The sequence below is a fragment of the Mobula hypostoma genome, chromosome 9 (assembly GCF_963921235.1).
Source record: "Mobula hypostoma chromosome 9, sMobHyp1.1, whole genome shotgun sequence".
Lineage (NCBI taxonomy): Eukaryota > Metazoa > Chordata > Chondrichthyes > Myliobatiformes > Myliobatidae > Mobula > Mobula hypostoma.
Genome location: NC_086105.1, coordinates 78,420,996 through 78,433,991, shown reverse-complemented (window position 1 = coordinate 78,433,991; position 12,996 = coordinate 78,420,996). Strand labels below are relative to the sequence as shown.

The 12,996-nt window shown below is 39.7% G+C and overlaps 1 protein-coding gene across 12 annotated transcripts in view; it reads right to left on the bottom strand.

Moving 5' to 3' along the window:
- LOC134351811 (CYFIP-related Rac1 interactor B) overlaps positions 1-12,996 on the bottom strand; it is a 197,088-nt gene that overhangs the window by 41,812 nt on the left and 142,280 nt on the right. For all 12 annotated transcript variants that reach the window (XM_063058528.1, XM_063058516.1, XM_063058526.1 and 9 more), the window contains one exon: positions 2,201-2,337. In XM_063058528.1, coding sequence (XP_062914598.1) covers positions 2,201-2,337 — 137 coding nt within the window. The remainder of the gene's footprint in view (positions 1-2,200; positions 2,338-12,996) is intronic.

Sequence of the window (12,996 nt, the reverse complement as noted above, 5' to 3'; positions counted from 1 at the left end):
AACATTAAGAAATATTTTCATAAACATTTGTGCCTGAAGATTTCAAGAAATAATGCTATTTATTTTAATGTTAAAATAACCTGTAAAATCATTAGATTTTTTTATTATGACCAAACCTTTGCAAAATCCATGTAGGGTTTCAGATAACACACATCAAAGTTGCTGGTGAACGCAGCAGGCCAGGCAGCATCTCTAGGAAGAGGTACAGTCGACGTTTCAGGCCGAGACCCTTCATCAGGACTGTTTCAGATGTTGTAATTATATTATTTTATGAAGCCTTGTTAATTGAATAGCATTCAAAAGATTCTTCCTTCCCTTGTTTCATCATCCACTTTTCCCTCTGTTGATGATGCACATGTGGACACTGCCAACCTCCCACCCAATATCTGATCTAGACCATGTGACTCCTCGAGCCAACTCAGTCATTGAGTAAGATTGTGGGTAATCTGCCCTTGATCTTAAGTCTATTTCCCTATCTGTTCCCCACAATGCCCATCTCTTACATATTTAAAAAATCTCTAACTTAGTTCTGAGTATATTCTGAGTATGGCAATCTCCACAGCACTCTGGAACTGCAAATTCCAAAGGTTCACAGCTTACTGAAGTGAATTCTTCCCCATTTCTATCTTCAATGTACACTTACTGGCCACTTTGTTAGGTACACCTGCTCATTAATGTAAATAGCTAATCAGCCAATCATGTGGCAGCAATTCAATGTATAAAAGCACGCAGACACAAGATTCAGTTGTTGTTCAGACCAAACGTCAGAATGGGTAAGAAATGTGATCTAAGTGACTTTGACTATAAAATAATTTTTGGTGCCAGATGGGGTGGTTTGAGTATCTCAGAAACTGCTCATCTCCTGGGATTTTCATGCACAACAGTCTCTAGAGTTCACAGAAAATCATGCAAAAAACAAAAAAAAAATCCAGTGAGTGGCATTTCTGGGGGCAAAAACATCTTGATAATGAGAGAGGCAGAGAATAATGGCCAGACTGATTCAAGCTGACAGGAAGGCGACAGTAAATCAAATAACCACACGTTGCAACATTGGTGTGCACAAGAGTGCACCTCTGAATGCATAACATGGTGAACCTTGAAGTGGATAGGCTACAGCAGTATAAGACCATGAACATATAGAAATACACTCAGTGGTCACTTTTTAGGTATCATCTGTAGGGCTTCCTAGTTTTGGATACCCTTACAACTGGAAACATCTTCTCAAACACATTCATATCAGTTCTCATCCTTCAAAACTCCGATGAGTACACGTCCTACATGCTCAATCATTTATCATCCCAATATCTACCCCAGAGAACCTCTCAAAACAGTTTTCAAACAAATCAATCCCTCCTTAACAAGAGGAGGAAAATAGGCATAAGACTCCAGTTGTGGTATTACCAAAGACTTCACCAATTGTACCAAAATTCCTAACTTTTATAGTCCATCTCTCTTGATTTAATAGTCTTAACAATCAACGTACCATTTTCTTCCCTAATTACTGCTGAATTTGAGTTTTATGTATAAGGACAACAAGAACTCTATAAATCTACAATTAAACAATAGTTTGATTTTCTATTCATCCTATCAAATAGATAACCTTACAGTCTCCCTTTTACATTTCATCTGACAAATATTTGCCTACCATTTACTCCTTTTTGCTAACTCTGTGCACTCTTCAACTTCAATTTTCACTTACCTTTGTTCTGTTTAACACATTTGATTACGTTCAACCCAGCTCTTTCAACTAAGTTACAAACATAGGTCAAATCTAGATTTGTAGACAGTTGAGACTGCATACATGATTCTCTATGAAATCCTATTTGTTGTAGCTTGCCAGCTTGGAACAGACCTTTATGTTCTATCACCAATATATTATGGAGACATGAAACTTAGGAGAAGTTATCAAGAGTACAGAAAGTCACTGGTTCAGGTTTTTATTCCACTCGTAGTTTGAAGGTGGTAGAAGCCACCTTTTCTAACAGGAACCTCTGGGATCCATCTCAAGTTTCTAAGATCAGCCAAATAGAGTTCGTGCATTTATGGCTATGAAAATAGTATGTGCATGTCCACAAATGCATAGAGGAGGAGCAGGCAGGAAGGAACAGTGAAAAGGGAATCAAATATGAGCCTATCAACATCACAACACATTACTGCTATAGTGCACACTGCTGATACACCATTGTACACCTTAGCTCACCTTCAGTTCATCAAACCGTAATGTAAAATGAAGTATCTCAGCAAACTGCTTGGCAAGAGCCTGCTCCCGCTCAAGATGTTGTGTGGGACTGTATGGTGTGCTCGTCAGTGCTCCCAACAAGCCATGCAATGCTGCTTCTGTAAGAAAGAATATTTGGATTACTGGCATGATCACTAAGATTACTTACACACAACAAAGAGGAAGGTGAATGAGCAGAAATCAGTATCCATCAAAGTGAAAATCTGAATGATGTCTGATCTCCTTCAATTCTGAAGCTCACAAGTACCTTCAACTGAGGAATGATTTTTTTTATTTCAATTATTAAGATCTCTGTCATTATTTAATTTCTTTAAATATAGTATTATACTTAGAAACCAACATCATATTGTTGCTATGAATATGTCCAATGATTTAGGAAAATCTGCAGTTAAGTTTTTGTAGGGGAAAAAATAAGGCTATTTTAATTTAAATTGATTTGTTCCTGAATGCAGGCTATATAAACGTACCAACAAGCATGATGGGAAGAAATACTATAGAATTCTAGGCTGCAGCTTCCTTTTTATTTAACACACGGCATTGCCTCAGATAGAATAATTTACAGGTATCAAATGGAATTAACACTACTGGCCAGAAAAAAAATAAGGAGCATGCACACAACGCTCCTTATTCACTAGAGTCCTAGTTAGAACAAAACTATTGCTCACTCATGAACAGCTCTAGAGTCACTCAACTATACAGTCTAAAAATACATTGTTTTTAAGTGAAACTCCTTTGTGGTGTTGCCAAAAGCGCAACATGTACAAAACCCTTTACAAAAATAATGTAATGCATACTGGGGAATTTATCTTGCTTTATTTAAGATCAACATCTTCACATTGAAAAGCAATTACCAGAATGTAAACATTTCATTAAATGTTATTTCTCCAGCATTATCACTTCTTAAAGTCTTCTTAAAGTCTTTATCTCTTTATTGTACTTACCACCTCATAATGCCATCAGCCCAAGGTTTAGGTTTAGAAATGAAAGTACAATAAGACATCATCCAAGTGTTCTCTGGGTTGAGGATGACTTATTTCCGTATGAGCTTTGGGAACTTTCGTGACTTGTGAGAACCAATGTGGGAACACAGAATTTACTGCAGATAGTGCATCAGGAGCTCGATGGAGGTGAGTGGATGATCTGAGAACTGATATATTCATTCAATACACACAAAATGCTGGAGGAACTCAGAAGACCGAGCGGCATCTATAGAAAAAAGTACAGTTGACATTTTGGGCAAAAACATCAACTATAGATGCTGCCTGGCCTGCTGAGTTCCTCTGGCATTTTGTGTGTGTTGCTTGGATTTCCAACATCTGCAGATTTTCTCTCATTTGTGATATATTCATTCCACCATTTAAACTGAACAGCTGTGTGCTCCCAGTGAAGGGGCTTGAGGTTTTTCAAATTACAATCTGAATGCTTCCCCAAATAGAGTGGTCATGTGCCAAGGATTCCCATGCACTAATGGAAATATTAAAACCTTTCCCAAGGAAGCCTTCCGAACACCCTCAATATTGTTTCTTTTCTCCATCAGGTAAGTGTTGATGTGATGGAACTTGGAGTTGGAATCATAGAGCATTACAGCACAGAAACAGGCCCTTTGCCCCACCTAGTTTGTGCTGAACGATTATTCTGCCTAGTCCCAGCAATCTACACCTTGACCAAAGCCCTCCATACTCCTCCCATCGATGTACTGATCCAAACTTCTTTGAAATGTTGAAATTGAACCCACATCAGCATTTCTGCTAGCAGCTCACTCCACATTTCCCATTATGCTCTCATATTGCCCTTAACTATTTCACCCTTCACCCATGACCTTTAGTTCTAGTCTCACCAAACCTCGGTGGAAAAACAATTTAAACTCAGCTGAATGTTCATGTCTAGAGCATGTTGTTGGGCATCCATAAGACATGTTTTGCCCATTGGAGACACCTGGGTATAAACTGATGCTGGTATTCGGGCCTGAAAGGGGAAATTCACTTTGATTGGTTTACCAAGTCAGTGGACTTAGAGCAGCTTGCAAAAACAGCATTGCTAGTGCTATTCCAGTGCTTTGAGATACTTACCATAGGTAGTCCATGTCTCACAAGCATACCAGGCAGCAGAAACGTACAAACTTCACACTAGGTTTCAGCCCTTAACTTTAAAACATATTCACTCATATGGCTAAGAGCTATGTTGGCATGTTAAAGGCTTGGGTGAATTTCATCATTTACGTCCGCCTTTTTTTTTGAGAAGTGGCATGAGATACAGGAAGAAGCCTATTTCTTCTAAGATCTCACTATGGACATTAGTGGAGGCAAGTTAATAGAAAGAGAGGGAGTTCCTGCTATTACGAGAAGAATATGGCGGGAGGAGAAGATGGTGGCGCGATGCAGCACTCGCGGCCGTTCCGAATTGATATCATATCTGTGAAGTAGGATGCCGTGCACAATCCTGATTTAATAGAGACAGACGTGAAGAAGCAAGGAGGAACATCTGGAGAAACTTCTGAAATGCCTGCTTCGCTGCCGCTGCTACTGTGCGATTGAGAATCTCCGGAGGGAAGGCCCCAAATCCTCGGCCTTGCTTATTGCCTGTTGCCAGGGCCGGGGTTGAAGCGCTCAGCAGAGATGGTGCTTGGTGCATCGGTGTCGGGGAGCTGGTCGGAGGCTTGGAGTTTTCGGACGGACTCGGAGTCGGATGCTTCCAGGATGCTGCATCGGCAAGTTTGCGGCGCTGGAGGTTTACCATCTGCATGAGATGATGGGACTTTCGAGAGACTTTGAGACTGTACCGTGCCCATAGTCTGTTCTTATCAAATTACGGTATTGCTTTGCACTGTTGTAACTATATGTCATAATTATGTGGTTTTTGTCAGTTTTTCAGTCTTGGTTTGTCATGTGTTTCTGTGATATCATTCTGGAAAAACATTGTATCATTTCTTAATGCATGCATTACTAAATGACAATAAAAGAGCACTGCGTGTACTCATAATCTAATCTAATCCCTCTTGCTAAGAGTCATTTGTCACTTTATAATTTCCTGTCAGTCACCTGATACTCCTGCACCTACCACCACTTTATATTCATATGGCAGACATAATCTTAATGACTCTCCACACGGCCTTAGGCCACCTGGACAACACAAACACATACGTCAGGATGCTGTTCATCGACCATAGCTCAGCATTTAATACCATCATTCCCACAATCCTGATTGAGAAGCTGCAGAACCTGGGCCTCTGTACCTCCTTCTGCAATTGGATTTTCAACTTCCTAACCGGAAGACCACAATCTATGGGGATTGGTGATACATATCCTCCTCACTGACGATCAACACTGGCACACCTCAGAGTCCACTGCTCTACTCTCTATATACACATGACTGTGAGGCTAGGCATGGCTCAAATACCATCTATAAATTTGCTAACGATACAACCATTGTTGGTAAAATCTCAGGTAGTGATGAGAGGGAGTACAGGAGTGAGATATGCCAACTAGTGGAGTGGTGCCACAGCAACAACCTGGCACTCAATGTCAGTAAGACGAAAGAGCTGATTGTGAACTTCAGGAAGGGTAAGACGAAGGAGCACATACCAATCCTCATAGAGGGATCAGAAGAGGACAGAGTGAGTAGCTTCAAGTTTCTGGGTGTCAAGATCTCTGAGGATCTAACCTGGTCCCAACATATCGATGTAGTTATAAAAAAGGCAAGACAGCGGCTATACTTTATTAGGAGTTTGAAGAAGAGATTTGGCATGTCAACAAATACACTGAAAAACTTCTTTCTTTGTACCGTGGAGAGCATTCTGACAGGCTGCATCACTATCTGGTATGGAGGGGCCACTGCTCAGAAAAAAGAAGCTGCAGAAGGTTGTAAATCTAGTCAGCTCCATCTTGGGTACTAGCCTACAAAGTACCCAGGACATCTTCAGGGAGTGGTGTCTCAGAAAGGCAGCGTCCATTATTAAGGGCCTCCAGCACCCAGGGCATGCCCTTTTCTCACAGTTACCATCAGGTAGGAGATACAGAAGCCTGAAGGCACACACTCAGCGATTCAGGAACAGCTTCTTCCCCTCTGCCATTCGTTTCCTTAATGGACATTGAATCTTTGGACATTACCTCACTTTTTTTTAATATACAGTATTTCTATTTTTGCACTTTTTAAAAATCTATTCAATATATGTAATCAATTTACTTATTTATTTATCATTATTGTTTTTTTTCGCTGATAGATTATGTATTGCATTGAACTGCTGCTGCTAAGTTAACACATTTCATGTCACATAGTGGTGATAATAAACCTGATTCTGTTTCTGAATTAGTCCAGGTATATGAGCTAATCTTATGTATATACAGCCATACATAAGCAATTACTTATACACTGTGTTTTATAACATCTTCAGAACAGCTATACAACAGTTTAGGAACAGCTTCTTTTTAGGAAAAGGGAGGAGGTCCTGAAGAGAGAATAGAGGGAGCTAGGCAGAAAGCTGAAAAGCAGGATCTCCATGGTAGTTATCTCTGAAATGCTGCCTGTGTCATGTGCCAGTGAGGGTAAGAATAAGGTGATTTGACACATGAATGCGTGGCTAAAGAATGAATGCAGATTGCAGGGGTTCAGATTTATGGATCATTGGGATCTCTTCTAGTTTAAGAGATGGCCTGTACAAAAAGGCTGGGTTACACCTGAACACAAGGGGACAGCAACATCCTTGCAGACAAGTTTGCTGGAGTTATGGGAGAGGGTTTAAACTAATTTGGAAGGGAACTGGATTGATGGGGTGAGGATGGGGCAGTTGGTATACAACTAAATACAGTATGTCAGGAAGGATATACAAACGATAGGACAAAGTTGCAGTTAGTAGGACAAGTTAAAGTGTAATGGGGGCCGAAATCAAAGAGTGCTGAAGGCATCATCTTTGAATGCATGGAGTGTATGGAATAAAACAGATGATTTTGTAGTGCAAATAGATTGGCAGATATGATGTTGTGGACATCTCTGAGTTGTGGCTGAAAGAAATTCTTAGTTGGGGGCTTAACATGCAAGGATAACATTGTATCAAAAGGACTAGCTGGTAGGCAGAGGGGGTGGGGTGGCTCTGTTGGTAAAAAATGAAATCAAATCCTTAGAAAGAGATGATATAGGATCAAAAGATGTAGAATCCTTATGGGTAGAGTTAAAAAACTGCAAGGTAAAAAGACCTTATGGAAGATATATACAGGCCTCCGAACAGTAGGCAGGATGTGAGGTACAAATTACAATAGGAGGTAGAAAAGGCATGTAAAAAGGGCAATGATGTGATAATCATGGAGGATTTCACTATGTGGGTAGATTGGGAAAATCAGGTTGGTGCTGGATCTCAAGAAAGGGAATCTGCAGTATGCTTATGAGATGACTTTTTAGAGCAGCTTATGATTGAGCCCATGAGAGCAAACAGCAATTCTAGATTGGCTCAGATATGAATGGAGAGCTTAAGATAAAGGAACCCTTGCAAGGCAATGATCAGAATACAAAAGAATTCAATCTTCAGTTTGAAAGGTAGAAGCTAAAATCAGATGTATCGCTATTACAATGGAGTAAAGGAAATTACAGAGGCATGAGAGAGGAGATGGCCAAAGTTGATTGGAAGGGGGCCTCTTACTCAATGTCAGCAAGACCAAGGAGCTGATTATCAACTTCAGGAGAAGGAAACCAGAGGTTCATGAGCCAGTCCTTATCATAATCATACTTTATGCTCCCAATTATTAAGAAACCAATGATTGAAAATTGGTTTTCGTTACAGTTGCACCATAAATAATAAATAGTAATAGAACCATAAATAGTTAAATAGTAATATGTAAATTATGCCAGTAAAATATGAATTTTACTGAGGATCAGAAGATCAGAGGAGAAGCAACTTCAAATTCCTCGGTTTTATCATTTCAGAGGACCTGTCCTGGGCCCAGCACGTAAGTGCAATTACAAAGAAAGCGCGGCAGTGCCTCTACTTCCTTAGGAGTTTGTGAAGGCTCTGCATGACATCTGAAATTCTGACAAACTTCTATAGATGTGTAATGGAGAATATGAGATAGTATGGAAACACCAATGTCCTTGAACAGAAAATCCTACAAAAATAGTGAATACAGCCTAGTCCATCACCTCCCCAGCACTGAGCACATCTACACTCATTCGTAAGGTCAGTGATGTTGTGGGGATGGAACTGGACTCTCTGACGGTGGTGTCTGAAAAGAGGATGCTGTCCAAGTTGCATGCCATCTTGGACAATGCCTCCCATCCACTACATAATGGACTGGTTGGGCACAGGAGTACAGCCAGAGACTCATTCCACCAAGATGCAGCACTGAGCATCATAGGAAGTCATTCCTGCCTGTGGCCATCAAACCTTACAACTCCTCCCTTGGAGGGTCAGACACCCTGAGCCAATAGGCTGGTCCTGGACTTATTTCCTGGCATAATTTACATATTACTATTTAATTATTTATGGTGCAACTGTAACGAAAACCAATTTCCCTCGGGATCCATAAAGTATGACTATGACTACACGTAGCACTGTCGCAGGAAAGCAGCATCCATCATCGAATGTACCCACCATCCAGGTCATGCTACCTTCTCACTGCTGCTATCAGGAAAAAGGTACAGGAGGCTCAGGTCTCATACCACCATGTTCAGGAACAGTTACTCTCCCTCAACCATCAGGCTCTTGAACCACATGGGATAACTTCACATGCCCTACCACTGAAATATTCCCACAACCTATGGACCCACTTTTAAAGACTCTTCATCTCATTTTCTCAATATTTGTTTACTTATTATTATTATTTTCTTTTTGTATTTGCATAGATTATTGTATTTTGCACTTTGATTGAATGCCCAAGGTTCATGCAATCTTTTATTGATTCTACTAGTTATTATTCTATTATTCATTTATTGGGAATGCCTGCAAGAAAAAGAATCTGTGGGTTGTATATGCTGACATATTTGTAACAAATCTACTGTGAACTTTTGAACCTTTTTGAACACTATCAAGGATGATGGCTGGTGTTTCTGTGGAAAATTCCCAAGACACAGAAAAGATAAATCAAAAAGATAAGGTGGTATTGGGAGGATGAGGGACCACGGCTGACAAGGGAAGTCAAAGACAGCATAAACACAAATGAGAGGGCATATAATATTGCAAAAATTAGCGAGAAGTTAGAGGATTAGGAAGCTTTAGAAACCAACAGGTCAACTAGAACAGCCATAAATAGGGAAAAGATGAATTAGGAAGGTAAGCTAGCGAATAATATATTAAAAAAGTGTTTTTTTCAGAAAGATAAAGAATAAAATAGAGATGAAAGTAGGTTTTAGACCACTGGAAAATGACTTTTGAGAGGTAGTAATGGGGGACAAAGAAATGGCAGACAAACCTAATAAGTATTTTGCATCAGTCTTCCCTATGGAATACACTAGCAGAATGCAAGAACTTCGAGTGATGGGGGTGGGGGGGCAGAAGTGAGTGTCGTTGTTGTTACTAAGATGAAGGTACTTGGGAAGCTGAAAAGTCTGAACGTAGACAAGTGACCCGGATCAGATTGAATACACCACAGGGTGTTGAAAAAGGTATAGCCGAATAGATTGTGGAGGCATTAATAATGATCTTTCAAAAATCAATAAATTCTAGAAAATACTACTGAAAAATTGCAAACGTCACCCCACTCTTCAAGAAGGGAGAGAGGGAGAGAGAGAGAATGATATTTGTTTCGATTTTCAGAAGCAAGAGGTACTGCACATGAGGCTGCTTAATAAGATAAGAGTCCATGGTATAACAGAAAAGGTACAAGCATGGATAGATTAGTTAACTGGAAGGAGGCAAAGAGTGGGCATAAAAGTGGCCTTTTCTGATTAGCTGCTGGTGACATGGTGTATCAGGGGGCAGTGTTGGGACTGTTGCTTTTCACATTATATATCAATGATATGGATGAAGGAATCGATGGCTTTGTGGCCAAGTTTGCAGATGAAGTTAGGTGGAGGGGCAGGTGGTGTTGAGGAAGCAGGGTGTCTGTAGAAGACCATAAGACCATTAGAGATAAGAGCAGATTAGGCCACTCAGCCCATTGAGTCTGCTCTGCCATTCCATAATGGCTGATTCTGGATCCCACTGAACCCTACACACCTGCCTTCTCGTCATATCCTTTGATGTCCTGACCAATCAGGAAATGATCAACTTCCACCTTAAATTTACATGCAGACTTGGTCTCCACCGCAGTCTGTGGCAGAGTATTCCATAGATTTACTACTCTGACTAAAATAATTCCTCCTTACCTCTGTTCTAAAGAGCCACCCCTCAATTATGAACATCCCCACCAGAGGAAACACCCTCTCCATATCCACCCAATCTAGTTCATTCAACATTCGGTAGGTTTCAATTAAGCTGCCAAATAGTCTTCATATATATTAACCTATTCATTCCTGGAATCGTCCCCGTGAACCTCTTCTGGACTCTCCAATGACAACACATCCTTTCTGAGATATGGGGTCCAAAACTGTCGACAATACTCCAAGTGCTGGCTGACTAGTGTTTCAGCATTATCTCCTTGATTTTATATTTTATTCCCCTTGAAATAAATGAAAGGGTATGATGAAGGAACACATACCAATCCTCATAGAGGGATCTGAAGTGGAGAAAGTGAGAAGCTTCAGGTTCCTGGGTGTCAAGATCTCTGAGGATCTAACCTGGTCCCAACTTACTGATGTAGTTATAAAGAAGGCAAGACAGTGGCTATACTTCATTCGGAGTTTGAAGAGATTTGGCATGTCAACAAATACACTGAAAAACTTCTATAGTTGTACCGTGGAGAGCATTCTGACAGGCTGCATAACTGTCTGGTATGGAGGGGCTACTCTACAGGACCGAAAGATGCTGCAGAAGGTTGTAAATCTAGTCAGCTCCATCTTTATACTAGCCTACAAAGTACCCAAGACATCTTCAGGGAGCGGTGTCTCAGAAAGACTGTCCATTGTTAAGGACCTCCAGCACACAGGGCATGCCCCTTCTCACTGCTACCTTCAGGCAGGAGGTACAGAAGCCTGAAGGCACACACTCAGCGATTCAGGAATAGCTTCTTCCCCTTTGCCATCCGATTCCTAAATGGACATTGAATCTTTGGACACTACCTCACTTTTTATATATTAAAAAAATACAGTATTTCTGTTTTTCCACATTTTTAAAAGAAAATCTATTCAATATACATAAGTGATTTACTTGTTTATTATTATTATTTTATTTATTATTAGTTTTTTTCTCTACTATATTTTGTATTGCATTGAATTGCCGCTGCTAAGTTAACAAATTTCATGTTACATGCCAGTGATAATAAACCTGATTCAGATTCTGACATTGTATTTGACTTCTTCACCACAGACTCAACCTGTAAAGCAACTTTCTGGGAGTCCCATCGCACCTCTGATGTTTGAACCTTCTCCCCATTTAGATAATAGTCTGTACTATTGTTCCTTTTACCAAAATGCATTATCATACAATTCCCAACACTGTATTCCATCTACCACTTTTTTGCCCATTCTTCCAATTTCTCTAAGTCCTGCTGCAATCGCATTGCTTCCCCAGCACTACCTACCCCTCCACTTATCTTCATATCTTCCGCAAACTTTGATGCCACAAAGCCATCAATTCCATTATCAAAATCATTGACAATGTGAAAAGTAAAAAAATGAAATCAAATCCTTAGAAAGAGGTGAGACTTGTTTGTGTAATCGTGCTTTCAGGCATGTTTCTTATTAATTTCAATTCTTCCTTCACTGTGTAAGAACTTTGCTTTATCTCAAATTAGGTTGCGCATTACCCATTAAACTTATGACCTAATTTTACCTTCATAATTCATCACACAAAACTCACTAACAGATGAAGTATTTTTTCTCTGGAGAAGCCAGGGATTCGAATAAAATTGATTTCCTGATACAAGTTATAATTGTTTTTTGTTTAATGCCTAAAATCCAAAATTATTCTAAATTTGCTACTAAATTCTAAACATGCTGCATATATACACTGATTATATTTCTGAACAGAAAATACAATAAATGTTACATCCCTGAATACAAAATGCTTTAAATATTCCATTCACTAGCAAGTTAATAAATACATGCAATATTTATCATGCATGTCAGTGGGTGGTACTTGAAATGGCATTTAGGTGTGCTTGCAACTCCACAATAGCCATTAGGTGTCACTGCAAACAAACATTCCCAATCTTAGAGCAAGAATACAACAGTTCTAAATATGTTAATAACTTTTTTGGAGCTTCCTTCCACAATATGGCTCATTTAAATGAATCAGTTCATTTTCATCATTCTGTACCACAGAACTGTCATTTACTACTCAGTGATCTCTTTCACCTCATTGCTAAAATTTTGACAATACAATGGATTCCGGTTAATTGGACCATCGACTAATCAGGGCAGCCACTTATTTGGAACTACGCTTAAAAATCAAAAACTAATTGAGAAAATAGCCAGTATTCCCTTCATTTAATTGGGACACTGTGCCACTTAATTAGGGCAGGAGACTGGTGATCAACGTCAGTCGCATGCCCTTGCATGGCCATTAGACACCACACAGTTCTTAGAGTGAATAGTTTTTATACAGAATCAGTTGCATGTGTTTGTATTCAAAAAACAGTGACTTTTATTACTGATAGTTGGCGAGAAATAAAGACTTAGACAATTCAGAACTGTTCTTTTCACTGCAGTTTCAAGTATTTAGGCTTGGAGATGCC